Below are 27,470 nucleotides of genomic sequence, written 5' to 3'. Positions count from 1 at the left end.
CCTGAGTTCAGTTTTCCAAAAGTTTTTAAAAGCTTAATTCCAAAAAAAGAAGCAGACCATAAGGTGCTATAATCAAATCACATCAATTAAAAGCCTCTGTTTTGTTAGCAGTACATTAATTAACAAGTTCAACCTTCACCATTTTTCGGCATCTTATCACCATCATCCTATAGTTAACACCTCTGAAGGAAGCTGGTATTCTACGAGATGTTCACCAATACATCACACTGGCACCAATTTTAGTCATAAGGATAATTAACCATGTGATAATAAGCTTGGTTCTCTGTTAAATACCGTTGTTAGAAATAAGCTCTTTGAATAACGAAATGAGTAAAGAAATCTATCTGCTTAATGCATGCAGACGAGAAGCGACGAGGACTGGCATTAAAGAGGTCAGGCCTTATGAGACCTGGTAGCTCAGCAGTGTTTAAAGTTGAGCGGTGTTAATGCTGGACGAGCTGCTGGTCGATGCAAAAAGAGGCTTGTGATGTGTTTAGAGTGGCAGGGACCCATGTGGATATGCAGATCTCCTGAGAGGATCAATTGATACATGAACGGGGTTATTTACTGATTTGCTGAGACACAGCCAGGGGTTTTGGGTTACAAGTGAGATTAGAAGGGTTAGAAGGGACAAAAGGGACTTCTTGAGAGTTGGCACCCTTTACATGAAATGTAATTTGTATTTCTAAGACATTTTTAATTGGTTTTGATCAGTTTAGAACTGCCAAACTGAAGCATTTGCATATGATGGCAGACAGTGACACACCTCTTATTAAATTAGAAAATTTACTTCAAAATATTCCGCTTTTTTTAACATATGAAACCCGACTTTGATTAAATACTAGCAGAACATGATGTTGCCCAGATAACTGTTTGGCTAGAGGGCAGACATTGTCATTTAATTTCCATAATTGAATGGGTTTGCCATGATCCTCAGCTCCTGGGTTCACTTGTCAGCTTTGATGAAGCTTCAGCTTCCATCTCTGCTACTGCAAATTGCTAGGACAGTGCATGAGACGAGAGATGGAGGGAAGATGAGCTGGAGGTGCGGAAGGGAGTGAGAGGGCAGAGAGGAGGGAGATAAGGCTCTCACCGCTGTCAACCACTCGGATCAATCACTGGATCATTTACCTGCTAGCATGATCTGCCTAGGAGCCTGCATTACTGTGATGGCCAAACATAAAAGCTAAATTCTCAAACGTCAACAACAAATTGTCATTGGCATTCCATTTATGAGCCATCAAATGCCATCACATTGAGTCCAACAAAGGAGAGCTCCATCAGGTTGGACGGGTGGCCACAATCTTTTAACGCACTTTCTCCTCATTCGGAATTCATAAGGACTATAGCTCCATTTGTCAATTTGAATATCAAAAGGTAATAGCATGGGGTCCCTTGACTGTTAAAGGCAGACTCCCAGAGCATCTACCAAGCAGGTGTGTGATGATCAATTATTAAGGATCCCACTCTGGTTTCTCTTAGTGGGAGGTGGAATTGGGGATCTGGGGTCTTTTTGGTGTCTGTTGATCCTAGATGGGGCAAAGACAATGTAAAAGGGGAATGAATACTATTTACATAAAATTAACAGTTCAAAAGAATGAGTTCACACACCAATCAAACTTGTTAATTGACTGTCAATGGTGTGTTCCCGAATACACAACACAACTACATTATTCATCTAAGGCCTTGACAGGGAAGACAGTCCAATTTGCATGGGCGTTCTAAACGTGATCAACAACCACAACGCCACATGCATCTTTAATAAGCAGGAGACGAGAAGCTTTAATATTCATAAGGGTCAGACAACTGTGTATGACATTAAACTTTCTTTAACAAGGTAAGTATTTTTCAAATACTGGCCCTAGCAGTCTAAATGGCCCTCAGAGAAATGGGATAATGTCTTCCATTGGGACAGTAAATTAATACAACACATTTCTATTAGTTTATATTTGTTTTTCTATTTCTTAGTAATTTTGGATCTACAATAATTGAGGGAGGTGATTGAAAATTAACCGGAAATTAGTCAAAAATACGTTGTTTTTCGTCTTTGCAGTATCCCTGTTAGGATAAACATTCACATTTTTCCCATATTACAGCTGCATCAAAAAAGTCTCTCATTTTTAAACATTAAATGGACTTCAAGGCTAATTCCAAAACCAGTTTTCACAATCTTAAAGACAAGACTGCAATTACTGGAACAATTCTTTCTGGTTTTTGTTTTATATTATCCTTACTTTAACCTTATGGTCACACCACCATCATCTTTGCTAATGGAGCCAGAAAATGCTAAAAGGTCACCAGCATCAAAGACAATTATTATCCTATTTCTGTATGTTTGGACAGCAGCACAAGTAAATGAGCTCAGGAAACGCCTGGCCGCGTCTGCTTCCAAACCTTAACAGTGTCTTGTTTCACATTGGTGCGTCTGAGGTGTTCCTAATTGCAGTTTTTGTCAAAGGGCTTCTACGGATGTCTGTGCCAGACTACTTTCACGTCGGTGCTGGAGCCCTCTGGGCCCCCCATCTTGTTGAGAACGTCTCTGAGTGTCATTAGGGGAGCTTTGGAATGGTGTAGATGAACTAGGTCGGTCTGGATAAAATGACCTGGTATTGACTAACAGTCAGGTTTTTCCGCCTGGTTCCAAGGACAGAGAAAGGTGGAAAACTGTCCTACCATTCCTATCGGATATGCTAATGGTCACATTTCTCCCCGTTGAGACCTCATACATAATTTAACTAGGAAAATGATAATGCAAAATGAGTAAAATAGGTTAGATTAATATGATATAACCTTTCTCTTAAGCATTGAGCCATGTAACCAAGAGGTAATGAAGGCCCAAAAACAGATAACTATGTGAACTGATTTTTGGGGGGCAGAAGTTATTTTGCAATTAGCAGTTTCTAGTTATTCTAGTTAGGACTATGTAAAAGAGAACATTTTCAGGTTAAGGGTGTCCATGATTATTTTAGAATTTTGTGTGTCCTTTTCAAATCATGCTTTGTGGTCAGCAGCAGTGATGAGCACCACATCCAGGTTCAAAAAGTGGATATACGCTTTGATACTGTAAAATTAACTAAAAGTTTGCCTGTTATTTGTCAGTTTTCTCTGTTGTAAATCTCTTTAGAAATTCAGCTGAAAAGAGTCAAAAGTATGAATACTGAAGTTCGTTTGTATGTTCTGCCTTTAGGAGCATGTATGACTTGAACATTTTGGCAGGGATTTGACATGCAAAGGCCGTTTAATCCTTGTGTGTTGAATGGCAGTTTGTCAGGTTTGTGTTGCTGTGATTTCATCTTAAACTGGCTTCAAGTCTGTGGGGCTCTTTCAGCATTAGTGAATTCAAAGCAGATCACGTCTGGAAATGGGAAATGATAAGAAATGGGCTCATGTTGTGCGGCGCCCTGAGGAAATCCTGCCTTTTCTGACACCTTATTTCTACAAATGCAAAGCTTTGAGGGGAGCCACAAATTTCTTCCATCCTACAGAACCTCTCACTTTGTTGGTCGTCTTAGTGTACGACTTTATGGAAAAAGCGAAAATGCATTTGCCTTTTTCCATTTTTCCCTCTTTCGCCACTATCACTCCTTTTCTTTTCGCCTTTCTGTTTGCGTTCCAGTTTGAGTCTAACCCATGTATGCTCAACTGTCACACAACATCAGTGTAACTTAATTGGTGACATAAATAGCTGTATAAAGTGCACAAGGGAACACAAATAGAGCACAAGGTTTCTGAATGCATTTTTGTGCGTCTAAAATTGCCTAAATATGCTCTGAATTGTTAATATTTTCAAAATGACCTACATTAGCATTAAATTACGCAATTTTCATATGATAAGCTATTGTTTTAAACAATGTGTGGTCAGTCTGGGGGACACTGGCCATTCCCCAACCCCCCACATCCTTCAGGCTGTATTTTTATTTTGCCGTTTTTAGCCTGATTTTCTTGAAAATGCTCACCCCACAGAGCATCAACTGCATGGAGCAGTGATTCAAAAGGTCTAGACTCAACTTTACATTCAACTGAACCTGAATGTTAAATGCCCACAATATCTACCTGAAAATTAGCACGCGAACAAATAAATAAATCAATAAAGAGAACGGGGACACATTGTTAATTTTTAAGAAATTGAGCCCTTTGAATTCTTGGGTAAATTTACTTTTGCTAAGAAAATGCAAAAAAAAAAAAAAAAAAAAGAAAGAATAATAAAATTTAATACAAGAAAACAAATACCCAAGGCTGTTGTAATGAAATTGCCCACTGCACTGGAGCACTGTACCATGCCAAAGCTCGACTGTGAATGAAGAGTGATGGAGGGGCATGGTTTTTCATTGCGTTAGGCAAAATGCCCTGCTGCCTTCAACTGTCCCGACCTCACATTTTTTGACAAATTGGTTGTGAGGCTTTTACGACTGATGCACATATCGCAAAAATCATTTCTGCCAAGCTTCCTCTATGACCTGCCCGTGGGACATGACAAGCCCCTCCATGCATCGCTCTATCAAGCTGAATCTTTCCAGGACAATGCAAATTATGACAAATTCCATCATCCTGCATTATGCGTTTTCTCGCTAATCTCTCTAATTCAAGAGAATCGGGGTGGGTCTCGCTGTTTCAGCTGAGGGGCATGTTGTCTGACTGAATGATGCTGAAACTGCAACCCTCATCCCACAATCCGTCTCACTATCCAGCTGCGACCATTTCGTCTCTACTGTAGTTGTATATTTTTGATCTGTAAGGCAACATTTCATGGTCTGGCCAATACCAAAGACAACAAAAAACAATAGACGATGCAACGTCAATATGTCAACAAAAACAAAATAGTATTTAAGATAAGTCCTTATGTCTGAGACAGGAACATCATGCGATTAAATCTATTTAAATTCTGTATTTGAATCTGAATGAACACACTTAAAATAGAATCTTTTATGTCTGCTTGGGTGATATTTTATTTTATATTTTGAAAAGACAAATTTTTGTAGTCAGAAAATGACAATGAATAAATGATAAACAAAGCAAATGCTACAGAAAGGAAGAAATAAGGCAAACAAGCCACACACATGCACAAGATACGTAGTTCCTCTGTTGACCAATAGATGGCAGTATGGCTGCACTAAAAAGGTACACAGCTTTTTTTAATAACGGAGTGCACTAAAGCACTAAAGCTACAGACTGGATGGCCAGGCAGCTTTAAAAGTTTCTCTTTTTTTTAAGTTTCTTTTTCTCAACTTTTGTCTTTCATTTAAGTGTTGACAAACTATTCACACTAACAACTGAGATCATTTCTAAAGTGGAAAGTGGGAATTTTGAAAAAAAAAGTGAAAAAATAAGCCTAAAAAATTAACAAAATTCAGATTCAGTGAAATATGAAATTATTTTTTTTCTTGTCGTTTTTAATCAATAAATGCTAGTGATTTTACAAACTTATTTTTAAGCAAAACATCTAAAAGCAAAACACAAAAAATCAGAAGAGAAAACTCTCATAATCATATTTTTCCAAAACTAACTTTTTTTATAAATGAATTATCTGATACAGATAATATTTTTCTCAATGCATCTGATTAAAATTTGTAAAAAGTGCATAACTGTAAAATAAGTTAGCAGAAAACAATAATATTTGAGACAAGATTGATATTTTTTGCATTTAAATGCAAAATATTTTGTATGGATTGAATCAAAATAAACAATGTGAATGAAAACCTAACTTGAAGAGCAACATTATCTTTAGAGTATCAATCTACAATATCCAAAATATAATAAAAATATTTAAAATATTGATACTTCTGAAAAAAGAAAAAAACCCTGAAGCCTTGTTTTTTCCAGCAGCTTTCAAAAAATGGGTTTTGAAGGAATCTATGAAAAAACAGTTTTTAAAAACTGCTTTACATTGAATTCAGTACTTCTAAGAAATAATCTTTATAAATCAAAGACAAAATGCAGACAGTCCCATCTTGACCTGGGCTAAGTAATTCCTTCTGTCTAGTTGTTCTAAATGTTTGCAGCTTAATGAATAATCAGCAAAAAAGCCTGGAGAATTGCAGGAGGATAAATTCACCACAAGCCATTCTTAACCTCTGAGACATGTTGTACAGATTGTGTTTGTCAGGAACATCAGTCCTGGTTTTGCTGCAACATTAGTACTGGACAAAAAGAAGAAAAAAAAAACATTTTTATAATGTGTTAAGACAATCTTCTCAGATCAGTTCAAATCCATTTTCCTTAAGGTTTGATCAAGTTCTTGTACTGCAAGATTGCTTTAATTCTCCTGTTCAGATAAAAGATTATTAGAAGAAGTAAAATATTGACAAGGTAACAGATTACATTTCCTAATTCCTGCCTCACTGTCGTGTTTGGGTGTTAACACCCACCTATGTGTAGGAGTTGGCCCCTATATTGTTCTGTCTATATTTGCCACAAGTGTAGATTTCAGAGGCAACCTCTTTTTTTTTTCCAATGTGAGCGTGTGTTTGTGTGTGCACAGGCCCTGTCAGCTATGCCCTCCCGTCATGGTGGGGGAAAAAAAGCACACCCGGGCAGCTCTGAATATAGTGGCTAGTTACCATAGTAATAGGATGGTCATACATCTCTCCTCTCTTAGACAGTGATGGGAGTGGACAGGACACGCTGCTACGCTTTTTATCTATGCATTCGGTATTCGGTTATTTCATTTCACAAATAAAAAGCCAAGCCATCCCACCTCTTCCTTCTCACTATTCAAATAGGGGGGCCAAACAGGAAGTAAATAGCTGGATATAGGGGTAATAATTCACGCAGGAAAAATGATGTGTTTTGACTGGATGCTTGTGATTGCAATTGTATTAGTGCGAGTGTCTTGGCAGATGTCTGCAGCTGTGCCATCTTTACACGATGCTTTTCAGATGCCTTCTTGATGTCTTTGAACCGCTCACCCCTCCACTGCTCATCAGCCCTGACAAATTGAGAAGCAAACACTGGTGCTCTCTCACTAATGCAGCATTGTTGTTGACTCAAATCTACAATGCAGCATTTGTCATTTATCAGATGTAATTGTACTCTAAAGCTGATTAGATTTATCAAACTGAAATAAAAATGTTCTGATAGTCCCCTGAGAGAGACTCACTCGATAAGATATCATTTCTATTTACAATCCTTCAGAAATGATTGACTAGTTTAGGTGAATATGGATTCACTAGAGACCCCCAGCATAAGGACCAGCAGATCCCAGAACGATAACCGAAGAATATACACACAGTAAATGTGTAAACACTCTGATGTGGATCTCCGCTTGTTTGTCTGCACACTGTGTGCATAAACATGAAAGAAAAAGAGGCACGATAGCTGTGGCTATCCTCTCCCGACTTCCCATGGCTTGTTGACATGAACCAAAGCAGTCAGGCACCAATAATACATGAAGAGCTGCTCAAAGACAATTAGGATCAGTTGTCAGGCCTGAGCCCATTAATGAGTTGGCGTGTGGCAGGGGCCGAGGCACAGGCGCAGCGCAGGCGAACGCCATTGCCTGAGAGCCGATGCACTCTGACAGATCCAGTCCTTCCCCTGTCCTCGCCTGGTACAAGCTGATACTAGCCTGCGCCCACATGGTGCCGCGGCAGCAGCACAGTACACCGGAGCAGAGGATACTTTTTTTTTGCGGGAAAATGAAGGCCGTCATGGCAGGTCAGCCTCTGTGCCGTCACAGCGGGAGAGGAAGGGAAAGCACAAGCCTTGGAGGATAGGGTAGGGAAAACAACATAATTACCCCTGTTGTCGTCTACCACTTCCAATAAAACCACCCCTTCATCGGATTAAAGAGGTGCCACGAGTTGACCTCTCACACATATGCATCCACATTTAAAGGCACAGGTTCCCATCCCCCTTTGAGCAGCTTCATCCAAAGATGAAGCGATGGCCAAGTGTCAACGCAGATTTATTGCTTTGGCTGAATTAGGGGAAAGAGTTCATGTTTGTGTTGAACAATTGAGTTTACATTGAATAAAAAAATAAACAACATGCTGTCAGCACAAAACGAGGTGAGAATTATTCAAATACTTTGAGGTAAAGAGTTTGAACTCAACAGCCTTTTTGCAGTATTTGCATTGGACTCATTTGAATGGCTAAGCCTTTCCTGTCAGTCATGAATGACTGACTGGCTGGACCGTGACTCTTTTCAATCAAACCATTTCACCTTGTCACACAGCGGGCGCTTATCACGTAGAGCACACAGGTGTATGTGTGTGTCCCTGTAAGTCTGGCCTCAGGGCGTACAGCAGACATGCGTCTGTGGTCAGGTCCTGCTGGGTTTGATCAGTGTATTTCCAACGTGTCCAGTTCAAGTGAAGACAGCTGACCCTGGTGTTTAGGAATGAGCTCACCGAGATGCTCAGGTGATGCTCAGAGATGGGAGCTGAATCAATGCTCGCTGGGGAGAGGCTCTGAGGTGCAGCTTGGCTGTCAGTCAAAAACCGCTCTGGTCCTCCCCTAACAAAAGGGATGAACTTGATGCACACAATTCCGGAGAAGAAACAACGAGCCTATCCTCCTTGTGCCTCGAGTAAAATTAAACGGAAAAAAAAATCTGTGTTAAAATCATCTGCTGCATAGAGGAGCGAACACACGTGGCAGAGGACACAGCAGCTTCCAGCAGCCTTCAATCTCACAACTGCTCAAACCGCTGAGCCTTCAAGACCTCATTTTTCATCGACTCAATTACTCGACAACTGTTCTCCTGGCCCCACCCCTTCATCCCTGCCTCAACCCCCCTCTTTCTGAGTTGGAAGTGATCATTTGTTCCTTTATTAAACTTGATAACATCCCTCACAGTGTCTGAGCTTGCATGCTGGAGAGCTGCTTCTACTGTTCTAGCCTCCAGCATTTCCTATTATTGGTGCATTATTTCACGCCCGCTCTCCCCTTTTATCAAACGCTTTTGAAATAATGTTAATAGACTAGAAAATTGAGACATTTATGAAGTATAGGCCATGTTTATGAAAAAATCCATAAAGTATGACAGGAGAGAGGCAAGATAAAAGCAAGGTTTTAATAGATAATGGCAAACAGGGGAGACGCGTCAGATGCTGACAGGCACCTCCTCTGAGAACCTTCATATTTTATAGGATTAATTTTGTCGTATTAGAAACGAAGTTAAATGTCCTAATTAATCTGTTCTTGCTGCATGAATACCTCCTCGAACGCAGATGCATGCACTGTTTTTTAGCTAATTACTCTTCAGTGGTAATTGAGGTGGATGTAGTCTCTAGATATGTGCTGAGGAAGTTGAAGGAGGCGCAGGGAAACTTGATGTGGTGAGTTGTTAAATTTTGAAAGCCGTTTCTTTCATAACGGTGAAGTACTGAACTAACCATTAAACTTAAGCATTTGTCTTAATTTCTGCATTCGTCCCTTTTCTTTCTTACATTTATAAATGGAAATAACTAAATTTATAAAAATATTCCACCTTAGAACAAAGACTAATTTCATAATTTTTAACAGTTAAAATACTAGTTTTAACTTAATAATATTTTTTTTACTTTACATAGAAAATGATTTATACATAGTAAGTTTTTTGCTATAAAGAACAACTCTGATTACATTTTTTCTCACGATAGACATATAAAAATAATCTTAAGCTTAGAATTGCTTTTCTGAGTATTTTTTTTCTTTCAATTGATGTATTAGAGCTAAAGGAAAAAATAAAAATTGGACAATTGCTTATTTGTGTCGCAGAAATTATGCTGGGTGATCCAGCAAGCTCCCTGCTCAGAGCGCTCAGCAACGGGGAGGGAAAAGGGGGTGGGGATGCTCAGCACCTACCTGTCGTGGCCACAACTCAGAGGCAAATTTTTAATGAAACGATGTCCTAGAAAATGACAGGTTTTATTGGCAAAAAACCCCCGGCATAATCATAATTAAAAAGACCACTGGGAATGCTTTTACAATAGATCAAAAGATAATCAGAGTGGGAAAAAAAATCACTCTGTGATTTGAATTCCTTCTCCTGTCCACCATGGGTGGGCTAAACTCTCTTAGACTTTTAGACTCACCATCAAAAAGAACAAAGAAAGTTCAACCCGTTGTTTTTAGATATTTCTAGTACAGTAAGAAGATTATTCGAATTCTATCACCCGCCTTAGTACACTCCTCCCTTCGATGTTAATGGGCACCGTCGGGTTCGCTTCCGTCCTGATGGCTCACAAGTCCACTTTGACAATGTTAAAAATCCAATGCAAATGCTGTTGGACAGGAGAAGTAAAAACAAAAAAAGACAAAAAATTCAATGCAAATCCTATCGTGGGCTTGGGCAAGACAATCTCCCTTATTATTGATTGTCACTCACAATTAAGGGACTGAAACACGAGGTTGCTGCTCAGGAGCAACCTGAGGCTGGTGCAGTCGGCTCCCTAAACACACCCCGCAGAATCTGATCAGTGAGTATAATTTCCCAGCAAATATCCCAGGGGTGAGCCACTTACCTTAACAGGAAAGAGGAGATGTTTAACAACCATTCAGCTGATAGTCCTATTCAGACATACGGGACTATTGCGTTTGACTGTAAATGTGCCACCAAAGGCGTTCCAAACAAGAATCAATTTAGACAGACAATAGGGTTCTTTTAAGTGCAGTATTTTTTCATTTTAAAAATATTCATTTACTATCAAATTTAACATGTTGATAGTAAGTAAAGATATTCATCGTGCTTTCATAGTTTGCCATTTAGGGAAGATAGAAACACCTTATTTTCTTCACAAGCAAAACACGTTTGACGTTTCTTTTATCAAAATAATTTGTTTTTCTTTTACATCTAACCTTCTAAAAATACTTATTAAAAACAAGTGCAAAAAACCAAATGTTTATTATTATAAATAAAGATTTAAGATTAATCAATGTACACTATGTATGAATTGCTAAATTTATCCATAAATTAAAAACGAAGTTTCATTGTGCAGCTTTAAATATGGTTGCCATATTGTATATCGACCCATAGGAAACCACCCCCACGCCCCCCTAGCGCTGACATTATAAAGGTTAACTAATTCTTTAAATCAAGTCAGATCCAAATCTGTCAGTTTGCTAGGCAGAGTCGACATTCAGTCAGCTTGCCATTTCCATGAGCAGACGCAGAGAGACAGGACAAGCCGAGCAAACAGATGAAGAGACGGATGGATTTTGAAAGTCCAGCATCCATCACATGCCAATCTGAAACACAGCTCCTCAATAACTCCACCAGCAGCAGCCCTCTCAGGATAACCATCATAAAAATATGCAATGCCCCGTTCTGTCATTGGCCATGTGTTGTTTATCAAATGCCAGGCACACATAAAAAACCAAAATAGTCCTATCACAGGCTAGACAGGAGACATCAGTTGCATTTTGGCTCGCAACATCTACAACTCAAACAGCTTAGAGCTTTATAGATCAAACTTCTAAAATATTAAAAACATGAAATAGGATTTTCTCCACTGCTAGAAGGAGCAGGAAAAGTGTTGCCTTACAGGAAGGGTCGGTGATTGAATCCCCTGACTCTCTTTTTATCCTGATTCTTGTGGAAATGAACAGGCTGAGGAAAGGAGCTCCTAAAGCAACCCAGGAAAAAAGGACGTTTTCTTTACTGTAGCTACAGATATCAATTAATTTGAGTAAATCACATTCAAACAAACGAAAGTAAGAGTTTTTCACTGGATGTGTTCTCTTTTTCAGACCATTCTCTGTAAACCCTAGAGATGGTTGTGGGTGAAAATCTCAGTAAATCAGCATTTTCTGAGATACTAAGAACAGCCTGTCTGGCACCAACAGCCATGCCACGTTCAAAGTCGCTTCATTCACCTTTCTTCCCCATTCTGATGCTCGCTTTGAACTGCAGCAGATCGCCTTGACCATGTCTACATGCCTAAATGCAGTGAGTTGCTGCTGTGTGATTGTCTAATTAGAAATTTACATTTATATTTAAATTTTCTTAAAAGGAAGAAAGACAACTCGATCTCTTAGGCATCGCCTTTGGCTCCACATAGGTGCCCCCCATTTCATGAAGTCTAACTAGAGTCTGCGTTTCGCCCATGAAAACAAACAACATCCTAACTTTTGCAAAGATGGATGTCCATGTTATACATATAGAATGAAAGCCTTTTACCAATCACTGCTAGCTCCGCAGAGAAAGTTTGTGTTAGTCTGGGGGAGGGGCTGGCAGCGCAGACTCCCCCTTGAAGGGGCTGTTCCTCACTTATAAACATCACAATGTGAGACACAACTCATTTCCATGGATTGGGAGGGGCTGGTGCTCAGAGAGAAAGGTTTTTAGAGGGATACTCAGAAATGCGTGAATGGATCAAAATACCACTTTGGGGTTGTTTTTTGTGAGGAATTCCCATTATAATACACTTAGAAGCTCAAAAAGTTGTTTTTTGCATCATATAGGCCCTTTCATTGATCACTGATATCAGTTGGATCCTTTTGTTTTTCAGGACTTTCGCAGCTAAATGGATCCCTTCTTAACTTTGTGAGCACATAGAGTTCTCTTGCTTGGTCTCAGACAACAGTTTGCCGGAGCCTTGTCTCTATGGTTGTCACGCAGCAACAGTTACCAAGGAAAATTGTCATTAAGATGGAGACAACATTGTGGCGGTGAGGTGGGGTGGAGCTACATGCTTGCTCACAGCAAGGGGGTAATTATATCAATATGTAAAACTCTCTGGCTGCACTGAAGAGCTGTTAATACATTTTTGATCAAATTAAACCATTGCTGCGTGGAGGAGGAGTAGACATTGAGGGGGTACACAGGGGTCGTGTGAAGTGCAACGCACAGCTCTGAGCAAGCGAACTCCTCTCATTGTTTTCTCAAATTGCTCTGAATATGAATGGTAATTAGAGGAATGAGAGATTAGACTGTTTTCCAGAGGCAACAGCACATTCACACAGCTGACTTCAATTTCATGTCTCAATGAGGCTCCATTGAGGAAATCAAACACTGCTGGCATGTTAAAAGCAAACCGGGCTCTGTAGGTTCCATCTTGGGAATCCAAACTGAACTTCAGAGCCATGCTGCTGAGATATGCCGTCAAGCTCTGAACGAATGGCTAATCCACACATGTTCTCACTCACAGGCGGATTTGGCTGCAGGATCAAGGACAGTGTAGAGGAGATGGACACTATCCTTGTTGACAGTACCTTGACAAGTGTAATCCTATATAATACACATTGGATAAACACAACACCAAGCCAACCGTGTAACCACGGCCTACACTTCCTCTGCTCTGCCTTTGAATTTCACATTCTTATTTTGGGTTGGAAACAATATGAAAGACGTTCAACGTGCAGCTTTACAAACAAGTGCAAAAGTGGATACACACTGCCCACTATGAGAGGGATACATATTTACGTGTATAGACAAAAGCAATCGTGAGAACAATCCATCGCATGAAATCACCATCATCTGCATCTAAAGACATCCATCTAAATACAAGTCAAACGTGGCAACTGTTTTGTTTTTTACAGCACAGCTAAACAAAGCATGAGAGTCACAAACATGTTTGATTATTTAGACGGTTTATGCTCAGTTACGTGTCAAGAAACCACCAGTGAAGGGCAACTTCCAAGATACACACTTTTACCTCAGTTCAACCTAAACAATTTTCAAAAGTTTGCCTCTATCAGGAACCAATTAGATTAAAAAAATGAGAATTAAGGGTGAAAAGGTTTAAATATGCAATAAAAATGATAAGTGAAGAGCAGGTTATTATAAAAGTACACTCACAAAGCTACGTACAGAAGCTATTTTGAAACAGATATCTGTGCCCTGTTTATGTACAAGTTAACTTTTTCCTGCAACTGTCACATTTTAAAGGAAGTATTATCAGTTTTTCTAACTTGTTAAAAAAAAAAAACATGTAGCCTCAAACTGCAGCACTTTTCTTTTTTTTTACTGCCACAAATCTAATGGCTGTCAGGACGGCTGTGCACTAGTGCTCCTGTGGGAGGATTTTGAGTCTTACCCTCAGGGCCTGGCTGTACGGCCCGATGTTGGCTGGTGCCCAGTGTGACAGACTCTGGACATGGAGGGCTTCTCTCGGACAGAAACGGCTCTCCTCTAAGTGTTCAGGCCGGTTATGGAGCAGACAGTCCATCTGAAGGAGGTGACCAGCAGGTAGTGGTGCCTGGACACACACCCTGCACCAATGGAACAGGAAGAAATTTCATCACAACATCAACAACAACAAAATTCCCGACAAAAGAGAGGTGAAGGACGTTTACCTGGCTGGGGGATTTGTGGTGAAATGTTGCTTATAGACTTCATTAAGAGCAACAAAGTCCTGCATGCTCCTCACATACAAGTGAACCAAAATAATGTTTTTCACCGCCAAACATCTGCTTTCCAACTCTTCTGGAGATACAAAGATTTTAAAAAACGGCATCAGTGACATAATACGTGATACAACCTGATATATAACATCGTAGTAAAGTTATAGCAGCAATATTACACGCAAACAAGTTTAATTTGATTCAAAATTGAATAAAAACTATAGGCTAAAACATCACATTTGTCTAAAATTAAGTAGAAAACACTTTCGTTAGACACAAAATAGCAGGAAACAGGCATGATTGTTAGAAAATATTTTTTATATTATTTGGTCTGAAGCATCCAGAAGTAGATTTTTAAAATCAAATGTTCTTGTTGTTTACATGAATGTATTGTTTTGTCACTATTAATCGACTTGTAATCAACCTTTTGTAAATAAAGGTTGTATAGGAAAAAAACTTCATTTTAAAAGTTAGAAACCTGATAGTTTTCCAACAAGATGATCATTTAACAATGAAGAATATTTTCTCTACAAAGAACCATTTTGCAAGGTTGTCACTTCCATTTGAGTAAACACCTCAGCAGTTTTTCTCCAGCTCCCATTGAGGAAATAAAACAACACTTCTTCAGCTCAAACGCCTTCCACCATTGGTAAAGCATTGTGGTGCAGGATTAGGGATACCTTTTGAGGGACAGCTAAATTTAACCTAAAGTAGTCTTTACAACACAACAATCAAATAGATAAGACAAAGAAAATCCTCTGCCTGATTTATCAGGAATTTTGGGGAGGCTGCGCAAAAGCCAACCTCTTGTTTAAAGTAGTAAAACTGTCCATCTCTGTGAAAAGAACTCCAACACAATAGAGCATGTGTGCACATTGTGGGCTTTGTATGTAAACACAGGACAAACCCTTGAAGCACAGCCTCCCATCTGAAAGATCTTCAAGTTTGTTTTTCCTTTGCTAACACCAGCATCTCAGCCTGCATCGCCTTTATACAAAGAGGTTCTTCATTAAATATTAACTTGTTTAATATTGTCTCTGAACTGTGAAGGCTGTTCAGCCCAGCACCACCATAAACATTAAATATGCTTTTCATCTTTCGCTCTTGTATCTCCATCAGAAAAAAACGGAAAAAAGAGAAGAAAAAAAAAAACAGTGAAAGTGAGCCCTTCTAAACTTCTTTAGGGCAAAAACAATAACTCGTCCATGTTTGCGTGTCTGTATGTGTGTGTGAATATGAGCAGATAAAACAAGAGCCTGGTCTGGGGTTAATTTGAAATGCTTGTTGTTGATTGGTGGTCAGCTCACCATGTCTTTTTCGTTTGACAGGCGACTCTGACACAAGGTTTGCATGCTGAGTTGAGAAACACTTCTGAGTAAGAAACGACTTGTCAAACGGGTGCTACATATTCTTGTGAGTCTGGCTAACACAGCAGGAAAAAGGACACACACTAATCAAAAGTTTGCTTGAAGTCGTGTTCTTCTGTTAGTTATTACATTTCTAGACTCCCCAAAGTAAATCCTAACAGAAATTTGCCATGACTCAGATTTCCATGAACATTTACTATTAGCGATAGAATCTCCTTTTATTCCGTGGTCACTTTGTCTAAAGGTTTTCATGAAATCGGACTTGAAAGTTTTTGGAAAATTTGTTTTTTTTTTCAATGCTTCCAATGCTCTAGTCTAGGAACTTTTTAACACTTTAACATACTTTGCAGCATTTTGAAAGCAGCCAGAGTCTGTCCTTCAATCCCAGTGTCTTCACTCTGGAGCCCACTGATGCCAGAGATCCACTGGAAACCTCTGGAGCTTCTTTGGGAGACAGATGGAAGAATTTCTGCAAATATAGGTTCAGTATCAATACGAAAAATGTGAGTACAACTTCATGGATAAAGCAAGGAAAAAAAAACACAGAGTTCACTTTTGTATCATGTTTGATTGGAAATTTGAAAGGATGTAGAGTACTTTTCATAATTACAATCATGGGGTGAACTGCTAAAGACATTAAGCAAGTCTGACTAAAAAACAAAGGAAAAAAGAAATGATTGAAATCTATAATCCCAAAAAGTCTTGTCAAACAGTTAAAAAACACTGATATTACAATGCTGGTTGCTTATGACAAAGATTCAGGGATCACTCCCACCACTAAAAGATATCATTTGACACACAGACGTAAGCGCACACCCATGCACGCACATCAGCACGTGCGTGTCTCACAAACAAATGAATCCCACCGTGGCCTCCCTGACAACTAAGGTCAGAATTTGATGTAAATTTGCACGGGTTGTCTTCAGCTTGATCAGCATATTCCAACTCCTCTGTCATCTTGTCAATGGCTTTCTGGCAAGGACAACTACCATGGGGCAAAGCTCCTGCCACCAAGTCCTGCAATGAAGCACCACAGGGAATACATCAGGCCAAATGCCCACCAAAGAGCAGAAAGCCTTTTGCACGGACAGACAAAACGTTGTATAATTAGCCAACCTTTTCCAACACGAGTGAACTATGTTTGTGCGTCAGTCTTGCATGACAGGGACCAAGGCACAGATAACTTCAAGGTGAATGAATATGAAACAACATGCTAACATATTCGTGGTTCAGGCAAATAGGGAGTGGTGTTTTCTGATATTGTAGATTCAATCATGCTGCCTGTCAGTCAAAACTCATGACTAGATGGGTGAGACATGTTTTGGATTTCACTAGTTTTTTTGGTATCCTGTTTGTTCTGCTGCTGCCTCCAGCCTTGCCTTTAAATAACAAATAATTACCATTCTCTAAGGCGCACATATTACCTGCCAAATCTTGCTGGGGCGTCACATATTTAAATACATATTTCATATTTTCTTAACCCAACATTCATTCATGTCTGCCCCCCCCACCCCCAACTCCACCCCATCCCTCCAAATTTGCTGTCAGCTGCATTACGCCATATGATAATCAAATTAATTATACTTCAGCCCCTCTCTCCTGGCCAGCATGAAAAATAGCTTGACTAGCATTAATGGAGGGCAAATCATGGTGGTCCAACCCTCGGTGCAGTTTCCTCTAGTGCTGGTGTCACCGTGGATCTGTCACCCTGACGAGAAGAGCTTCAGAAGGCTGAACCAGGGCAGGTTCTCCCCTGGTTGCCCCCCCCCCCGTTCTTGCAGGCTTTAGCTCTCTCTGCTCTTCTCAAAGCAACCTGGGGGAAGGGGGGGGGGCAGGCAAAAAGGGGCTAAGGGAGCATGTATGTGTGCTTGTGTGCTTGGGGTGAGGGCGGTGGTGGGAGAGGGGAAGGAAAAAATATATAGCTGTAGGGAGTGAGGCTGCAGGGTCAAAGAGGTTGTAGGATGGGGGTATGTTTTCTGTCCATAAGAGTCCCATCCCCCCACCCCCACCCCCCCTTATGATATACAGTACAAGAACAGGCATTTGCACATAAACACAAAAGCACATGTGCATATTAGTGTGCAAAGTAACGTTGCAAAGCACATGCTTGCAGACATGTAGATTTTTGAGTATTTCTTAAGCATCCTAACCCCTCCTCCCCAAAAGCTCAGAAACCACTACAATAGCAAGAGAGGAGCACTCGTCTTTAGGGATTCTCATTTGCTGCACAGATTATTATCAAATTAGCTGATTAGATTGAAAATATAATAATAAAGATTTCAAAATGTTTTCTATGCATACAAAGTAAAAAATCTTCATTAGTCTTTGAGGCCAAATTCAGCTTCCAATTTACCAAAAGCCAATTCCTATTGCCAGCCTGCAACTCTTGCATGTGTGCACTTAGCCAGCTACCTGAATGCAAAGCGCCTTAATGTGAGCAGACATGTTTATTAAGCTGGGCCTAGTTTCAGGCTGCAGCGAATATTGCAGACGTCAAAGTAGGCCATGTGAGGCTAAAGGAGCATGTGGATGGGATGAAGGGAAGAACCAAAAGCAAGAGTGAGATAGAAAGACCCTCTGGAGCCCGATCTGAACTCTGCCCTGCAGTCCTCTTTTTCTCCTCTCCTCCACAAAGTTATCAGGCACCACAGGGTTTTGCTCTTGCATTTGTTTTTGCCCTGACAGCAGTTTTAAAGTGATCAACCCCAAAGCAACCCAAAGTTTTGCTTGTAAAACAGACAGAGCATTGAACAGCATTGATCTCCTTTGTGAAACACGTTGTACTTGTGAAACGTTTGACTCACGCCGGTTTTCTTCTCTGTGTGCATTTTGGTGAAGCGCAGGTAGCCGACTGGAGCAAAGGCATCTGCTGAGTGGATCACTGTCTCTGCTGCATCACTGGGCAAAAGCATAAAAAAACACTTCAGAAAATCTCCAACAATAAAGTTCCTTCCAAGTTAAACTGTGTTTACTCACATAACAATCTTTTTTTTGAAGAGAGGACAATCAAGGGTGAATGTTTCATATTCTCCCCCTTCACCACAGATATTGACTCCATATTTTTCAGAAAGCTGCCCAGTGTAAAGAAAAAAATAAAGCAAGGCCCAATAAGAACACAAAAAATGTAATACAACAACAAATACAAAGTCTCTTTTTTTACTTTAACTTTGCTAGATTTGTCTTTTTTTCTTCTACAAAGGTTTAACAGCAGTTTTGACATGTCACGGCACAATAATTGAAACACATCGTCCATAACATTATGCCACTAAGTAAGAAAATAAAGATCATATTATGGCAATAAATTAAAAGGTTCAAATTTCAATAAATATTTCAAGAGTCTTTCTTTTTTTAATTTATGAAGCACTGTTTCATTAAAAAAAAAATCTGTAACAGCTGTGCCAGGTAGAAAAAAGTCAAACCATTTTTCACATTTAGAGTTTATTATATCTTCAGAAAGAAGTAAAGAGGTTTTTATGACCATTTCTGTAAAATACATTCAAAGAACTAAGAGTAAAATAATAAAAATGTATACTACATAAACCTCTAATCTAATTCTAATGTGGGAATTATTCACATTTGAAGTCCAGTTTGTGGTGTGTTTCTGTTTTCAGTTTCTCCTAGTAGAGGTAGATATTTACGAGGCAGCAGATCTTGAATAAATAGCGGAGCTAATTATTCCTAATTTCCCCTGAGCGGTATGGTACGGTCCAATTCAGCCCAATCAGGTATTTTAAGGGTTTCTGATATAAAATGGACCAATTAAGTCAGACTAAATCATGCCATTTTAGGGCCCCCATTGGTTGTAGGTCCATAGAAAAATGGAACAAGCTGATTAGAGCAGCGTTACTTTTGAAACCTGTTGATTGGCTGAAGGTCATTGCGAAAAAAAAAAGAAAGCTCCAAGAAAGCGGGAGTCTTCCTCTTCACCACCCACAGTCTTCTCTCAGACAACAATAAATGCTTTGAAGAACCAAAACACCAAGCGGAAAAAAATTAGACCTCCATTGTTGTTGTTAGCCTCACCACACATGACCGTGACTGTCTAACTTTGAGTGGAAATGCTCACCTGAATTGCCTGGATCATTCTAAACCGGCCCAGACGGGACCGCTCAGTGGAAACGAGGCTTTAGTGTTTGGTGAAAGCCTTATGAGACCTTTTTCTCATCAGAAAGCCGAGCTAAAAGAATACAGTAGTTGAAATACAAAGGTAGAATCTAAACTATGTATTGAACGTTAGATGAAAATAAATAGCGTAACATAATTTTATGACCAGATCCTACTTTGAGCATGAACACTAATCTCGAAGGATATCTTAAAAGACAAAACCTTTTTCAAATACGGCTCCATGTCAGCAAGGGATTTTCCTAAGTGCTTCTCTGGATCCAGGCCTGGCATCCACATGGAAAGAACACACATGAATTTAAACAACAACAAAAAAAAGTTAAAAAAAATAAACACTTAAACACAATTTTATTTAAAAATGATGCAAGGAAAGGGGAGAAAAAAGGTCTGATCAGAAAAAGTGAACAGTAATTAAAGATGACAGCCAAGGAGGTTTACAGGCAGTTCAAAAACACACACATAAACCTGCACCCTGGATCTATTTGTTTGACTTTGGGAATAATGTACACAGATCTGTCCTGGTAAGGGCAACAATTATCAATTGCTGGCCACATCACCCCCCGAAACACACGCAAAAAACACCCTTGACCTTTCAGACCGACATATCGTTCCATTTGAGAACGTAAACTCTGGAAAGAGATTGTGTTTATTTGCCTTTTTCCTCCCCTTTTCCTGAAAGGGATCTTGGAAGTGACTCACAAGCATAGAAGGAAAAGCACTTTTCTAAAACATTGGAGCTCAACAAATTAAGAAAATTTCTGGGAATCAAAGTCATATAAAAAGAAATCCTCTCTCCCTTTAATATAAACATATCTACCTCAAAAGGAAATGTATAGATATATTTTAAAATCTGACAATTTAAGCGCAAAAGAATGGGATTTGGCTTAAACTCTAGATTTGACCTTAAGGACTTGAGGCTTGACTTTTGTGAATTGTGAACAGTGTTTACCCGTTTTTGTGTTTTACTTTATTCACTTATTTGTACCTCAAGGACATCTGTCCTTTTACCTTAAGGTCTACAAAATGCATGATTACGTTTTTTGCTATTGTTTCATTGGGGAAGATGTAGAAACATTAAATTTCAGATCTTGTGTCGACAAATGTTCTACAGACATTTGAAGCATCTGTGCAAAAGAAACCAACCAATTATTAATAGTAATTTTTTAAGACTCGGGCTTTAATTTTATATCAAAAGACTTGGGACTTGGCTTTGACTCAAAGCTAAAGATTATGGACTTGACTTTAGTTAAAAGCTAAAGACATGGGAATTGACTTTAAAATATATGTAAAGATTAGACTTAACTGTAAGTTAAAGTCAAGACTTGGGATTTTAATCTAATGCTTATCACTGGGGAGTTGGCATTAATTAAACAATAAAGGTTAAGGACCTGACCTTATTTTATAGCTTAAAACTTGATACTTGACTGAAATTTAAAGCTAAAGACTTGGTACTTGGACCTTAATTTATAGCTAAAAACTTGGGACTTGACTTGGATTTGTAAGCCAAAAATAGAATAATGGGTAGACTAAAATGTGAAATGCCAAATTTAAAGAATCACCAAACACTTTACTTGTTGGTACAAGTTGCAATGTTTGGAATAAAAAAGATTTTTTTTTCTTGTTCAAAAAGTTCTTTAAATCCAAAAATGGTTTCTTATTCCTTCAACATGTTTCCACTTCCGATATCTAAAACTACCTATGATTGACATGATAATTAAAGAGCGACTGAGAACCCACACAGGGTATGTGCATTTGTGACATTGATGTCTCTTGAAATAAAAAAAGTTGCTGAATTGGCCTAATAAGTTCTCTGAAAATCCAATAGAAGCCCCTTCATCACATGGCTCTGCTCATGGGCATGTTCATGTGGTTAATTAGAGGGAAAAAGTTAATCCTAATGTGAGAATGTCTCTTCTCTCGTGTCCTGACAACCTCAAAGGTTAATGTGTCATCCTCGGGCCCCATGGGGGGCAAAGGATGAAAGCAATGGACGGGAGATGTGAAGGAGGGATGTCGCATCCCATCCTTGGTTCGTCTTAATCCCACATGTAATTCTCCTCCGGGCCTGTTTGGTCCAGAATTAAGGGGACGGGGGGGAATTACAGGGTCACTATCATTGGAAAGAGGGGGACTAAAAGGGTGTACAGAAGAGCGAAAGAACACAACCGTATTCTCCTCCCAGGGGATCTGTGGTTTTAATTAGTGTGAGAATATCTAATCTTAACATCGTCTCATCTTAACCCTGCCATGAAGGTAATAAGGGAGGTGGAAAAAAAGCATTAAAATTCAATCCCATTTGAATATCCCCTTTAATTAGTCATGGTTTTTAACAAATTTTAATAATTGGCTCCAAATTGCTGAGTGGATGCAGTGTTTTTTAATGTGTTCATTAACTTCCCAGCTCTTAAATAATATATGACACATGAAGTGATATTTACAAGTACGGAAGAAGACAACAGATAGCCAGGAAGACAGGAGTGAGAGGTAAAATGATGCAAAGATTGAATTAACGTGGAATATTCCTCCCTGGACCACTTAGCACTTCTACGACTGTTTTCTTAATTGACGTACCTGACTGAATGAAACCATCTGGACAAGAGGGAAGGTGGAATGAGTGTGCACTAGTGTAATACATGCTTTGACGAAAAAAAAAAAGAATACCTACTGATGTGAGCCCTTACCAATCTAATGCCACTCATTTACATGATCTTCACATCTTTGTCTACTCTGAACCTGTTTTACAACTTGACCTAAACTCAATTACCTAACCTCATTATGCCACATTAAACCCAAATAAGCCCACTAGAAGCTGCCATTAGTCTGCCACAGGAGACAGCAAGACTGCACTTCCCTAAGAGAGACTGAGTGAATAGTTCTCTTTTAAAAGGGCTTTTTGCCTTGTATTATCCTATAAAACTCTAATTAAATTCAGCGAACTTTAAAACCAGGGAGTTTAGTAATGAGAGACTACAATTTTTAAAAGCCCTGTTGGCATTGAGGGCTGGAAATTAACAAGGAAGACAAAGTTGGCCAAGGAAATAAGACAATCAAGCTTATTTTAGAATTAGGTGAGAAAATTCTAGGGCGATTTGCATTGATTTGCTGCAATGCCGTGATATTTGGATCTTACAAATACAAAGATATGAATTTGAAAGGACACATATACTGTTGCATGAGGAGTGCACACATCCTCAGAAAGGATGCCTCTTGATAGCAGTTTTCTAAAGTACATTCAGGCCACTCAAACAGTATTGAGAAATGCCATCCAGGTGTAAAGAATGCATTGACTATTCATTAAAAATATTCCAAAGATAAAGAATGTCATTAGTTTGGCTTGTAAACTGGAAAACTTCCTTTTTCTGAAGAGAATATTAAATCAACAGAAAATAAATTCTTTACCCAACAAAAACATGATCTAATCATCTCTTTTAATCAGCTTTAATTGGCTTTCTCACTTTTAATAGTTGAATTTGGTAAGCCGACACCATTGAGCTCTCGTTCTAGTTGTAGCTGTGTGTAATTGTGCTTACTGTGCCTAATGCCAAATTACAAGATAGGAGATTCCAGATAGACTGAGCTGAGCTCAGGATTGAAGGCGTCTGCGATTGTCTTAAGATCTAGCGTGTCAGCTGACAGCTAGGCTTTAATTCAACCCTTCGCAGAGAAAAGGCACAGAAAATGGGATTCATGTGTAACATTCTAGTCTTTAAATGGAGGATATAAGTATTTCTTTCCATGTAGGTGAGCCGTATCAGCCTTTAGACAAAGCTATAAAAGACTCCTGCCAAAAAAATAGCTGTTGCCATCAAGAAATCTTTCCAAGACAGACAAAGAAATAAAAATCCAAACAGAAGGGAGAAGGGGGGAAAGTGCCACAGTGTGAAGGATGATGAGATTAGGGTTGTATGTGAAATTTGTCATGCTCTTATCTTAAACTCTGTCTCTAGGGATAATAATTTTCAGGGCAAATTGTGTAGCAATAACTAGCAGATTCAATCTTTTTAAGAAAGAACAGGGGGGTCATTTTAATTCAGTTTTAAGAGTTACCCGAATTCAAGAGAAACTGAAATGCTGATAGAATATGATGTAACAAACATCAAAACGGTCGTTTATTTTTTGGGTATAGGATAAAACGAACCAAAGTAGGACTGCAAGGGGATGCATTGGAAAGGAGTAAAGCAGCAAGCTTGGGGCGCGCCCATTGTAGTTTGTACCTAACAACTACGAGCTGTCACTTCTTGTCTGCTCTTGATTCATCACAATTTGAATAAAGAAATACTCAGAAAGGCAGTTTTAAACTTAATTTTCTTTAAATATGTCCTCCATCATGAGAAAAATGCTACAAGAACATGTTAAAAACACAATTGTCATTGGAGCTGTCTTTTTCATTGGAGTTTTTACATTTTTCAGTTTTGCACATTAAATATCAAGGTACTATAATTTAATTCTTCTAATTGGCTTTAAGTGATAAAACAACAAGAGTAGAGGCAAGATTATAGATTCTCATCTAAGAAGCTGACAGATTTTTTTATGTTATATATAAAAGATCCAAGAGTTGGATCTTGGTCACACATGGCAATTCTCTTTGGAGCTGCAGACCAATTAACTGGCGGACCTTTGTCCTGATACAAACCTGGACTACCCAATCAATCATCTCATTACATTAATATTTAATAATAGCTTTTACATATGTCATTTAGCCCATGAGATACAGCATTTTGAAAAAGACTCCACCACAAGAAAGTCCAACTCAAAATTCTTATTTGGCGTTCAATAACAGACTCCAATGGTTACGTTTTTTTTTCCCTGTACGGGAGATTTAAAGCAGAATAATCGTTTTTTGATGATTCTGCAATTAGGACATAACCAAATACTTATAAAATACATATTTTGGGACAAATTTCACTTATATGTAAAAGAAAAATGATAAACATCTATCTTAACTGCCACAGGATGTCACAATGTATTGTTTCTCTCAGTTCAAATGCAGAATTAACCCTTGCCCTGTGAAAGTTGGGTTTTTTTTCCCCTTGTGAGGTTTTCACAAGTAAATCCCTCCCCAACTCTCTGCCTATGCACTCTTCTCATACACACACACTAACTAAAACCAAGGAGGTGTACCCCCTTCTGTCACCCAATCTCTCCTAAAAGGCACACCTCACTGCTCAGACCTGTTCCAACCAAAGCTGCAATTATACGAGCGCTGCCTAAAACGCCTTAGGTGCTCACCCCCATTGAAATCTTTCCTTTCTAATTACTACTGCCCTGGGACAGGTGAGAAGTCAAGGCTGATAAGATCTGCTCGTTTTATCTGTAGCCACAGCACACATGTACACATGCTCACACAAACATCTACAGTGGGGCAGCCGAGGTACACGCTTGAAGGCACCGGAGTTGATCCTCCTTTCTAATTATGATCTTTCAAAAAATGTTGAGAATGTGCGCCGCAAAAAAAAAAAAAGTTTGAATCTAAAAGCTGGGAGGAAGGTAGCAGGGTTATAGGGTGACAAAGATCTTAAGGGCGTGGCTGTTTTTCAGAATATATTGACTTAATTATCAATTACATTTGAAATAATGTGTTAGAACTCTCGGTATAAAGATTTAACAGTAGTTTTGATTTGCAAACAACTACAATGTAGCATAGAGGAAAAAAATCTTCAAAGTATGGATTCTGACATCATCCTCTCTGATGGGCATCTGACATGTTATGCTATTTATTACCAAAATGTCCTTTAGCAAAGCCATTAAAAATGAAAAATGGCTCCAGTAACTAAAGTACCAAAGATAAATGGCTCAGAAAGTGCATTCCATAAGAGGTTTTCTCAGCAGTGTTGAAAGATATGCAGAATATCTCGGGTAAAGTACTGAGCGGTGCGGGTCATCAGTCAGGCGTGGACCCCTATCGGCTGATTGCTCCCAAAGGTGACAACAAGCACTTAACAGGACGTAAACAGTGTCTATATGATGATCTATCCCCACGAACATGTGAGAGTAAAAAGAACCATTTGAAACCCTAATTATCATTTATCACTGGCACCGTCAAAGAAGAAGCGGTTGCACTGTCAAGCAGATCTCAACATCAAGTATTAGAGAAAAGACTCAGAGAAACTTTTTTTTCGGGATCTCTCCTGTTTTTCAGTAATCTGATCTTTTTGTCCTCAGGCTCCAAAACAGGCGAGGAGACAGCATGTGACATAGCATTAACCCCTTTCCTCGGCGTTCGAGCAGCTGAAAATCTCAAATGAGATGCCAGATTTTAATCTTCGCTTCACGGACCATGTATTCGGAGAGCAGAGCTCCCGCAAAGCTTCACTCTGCAGTGTTTCTCACACAATAGGGACATGCGTCGCTTATTGACAGGTTGCATTAATGTGCGGGGCGATCACCTGTGATTATTTCTCAACTGCCAACCCTCCCTCCACCTTCCCGTACAATACCAGTGCCTATTTCCCCTCACACCTCCTCCGTTTGCGCTTCTTATCTTTCCATTTTGTTCTCTGCTTCAATACCTTTGCCGCTGGCGCAAGTCTTAACACTAATGCTAAGCCACAGATTAATGATTAGGGCAGTGTTCTACCTGTCTCTTTTTTCCCTCCAGTTTCACCCCCTCTTTTCTCCTACTATCTTTTACTTACCCAAATTCTACACACTCTGTCAAAGCAACAGGGGAAACTCAACAATTTTCACTGAGTAGGAATAAAAAGTGCAGGAAAAGTGTTGCTACAAAAAGAGGACATCAGAATGCTCACCGGATGGTGGAGACACAACCATAAAGTAACAGGAAACTAACCTAAGGCGGCAACTTTGATGAGGATGGCATGTAGGTCAGACGATATCATCTCGTGAAGAAGGGACTCTTGGTTCCGGTGCCACAGGTAGGCCAAGGGCTGCAAGTGAAGCCGTGAGCATCTTTGGAACAGGTGAAAGGGATGGAATGTTAAATATTTGCCAAGTTTCCAACAGCTTCTAAGCTACTTTGATGGGCACCTTCTTCATTTACAGAAAGGCTGCCACTCTGAAATGCCTATAGCACATGCTCCCATCTGTTATGGCAGCTAGATATTCAATGCTTTGAGGTTTTTATTTTATAAAAAAGAAAAGTTGAAGAACAGGGATAAATCCAGAAAAAAACAGAGAAAAAACAAGGAAATCAACAAGAAATAGGGGGACTGTGTCCATTTCCTAGTTAAACAAGCTATCATGACAGTTATGACTTTGGTGTATATTGTTCCTAAAAGATACAAGACTTTATAAAAAAACAAAAAATTTGGTTTAAATTAAGGGTGTAATGATTCCTTTTAACAATGATTAGAAAAATTTAAAGTGTTTCCACTCATTGGTCTGTAATGATGACTTGATCATTTTTTGCTGCCATCACATACAGTACAGACCAAAAGTTTGGACACACCTTCCCATTCTATTGAATGAGAAGGTGTGTCCAAACTTTTGGTCTGTACTGTATGTCTTGTCTGTTGTGATGCACTTGAGTGTTTATTACGTTATAGTAAAATAAACCTACTGTGCCTCAATCCAAACAGTATTTGCAAAAATCAATATAATCGATTAAAACATTTTTTTATCATAGTATAAATTAATACAATAATAACCAACTTGCCTCAGACAGATTGATCTGGTGGGAGTGTAGGAATATAAATCGATTAATTGATTGAGTCGATCAAACGTTACTAACCTAGTTTAAATAAAAAGGAACAAAAG

General features: G+C 39.1%; 1 protein-coding gene across 2 annotated transcripts in view; it reads right to left on the bottom strand.

Moving 5' to 3' along the window:
• dph6 (diphthamine biosynthesis 6) overlaps nt 1–27,470 on the bottom strand; it is a 57,351-nt gene that overhangs the window by 14,138 nt on the left and 15,743 nt on the right. The window contains exons 5-12 of one of the 2 annotated variants that reach the window (XM_023951414.1): nt 26,545–26,663; nt 19,959–20,020; nt 18,609–18,703; nt 18,437–18,530; nt 16,499–16,649; nt 15,976–16,101; nt 14,218–14,344; nt 13,959–14,133 (exon numbers count right to left, since the gene is read on the bottom strand). In XM_023951414.1, coding sequence (XP_023807182.1) covers nt 13,959–14,133; nt 14,218–14,344; nt 15,976–16,101; nt 16,499–16,649; nt 18,437–18,530; nt 18,609–18,703; nt 19,959–20,020; nt 26,545–26,663 — 949 coding nt within the window. Of the gene's footprint in view, nt 1–13,958; nt 14,134–14,217; nt 14,348–15,975; nt 16,102–16,498; nt 16,650–18,436; nt 18,531–18,608; nt 18,704–19,958; nt 20,021–26,544; nt 26,664–27,470 lie in introns of both variants that reach the window. The other variant, XM_023951413.1, reaches the window with a different exon arrangement.

Source organism: Oryzias latipes, chromosome 22 (genome assembly GCF_002234675.1).
Source record: "Oryzias latipes chromosome 22, ASM223467v1".
Taxonomy (NCBI): domain Eukaryota; kingdom Metazoa; phylum Chordata; class Actinopteri; order Beloniformes; family Adrianichthyidae; genus Oryzias; species Oryzias latipes.
This window is presented reverse-complemented; position numbering and strand designations above follow the sequence as displayed.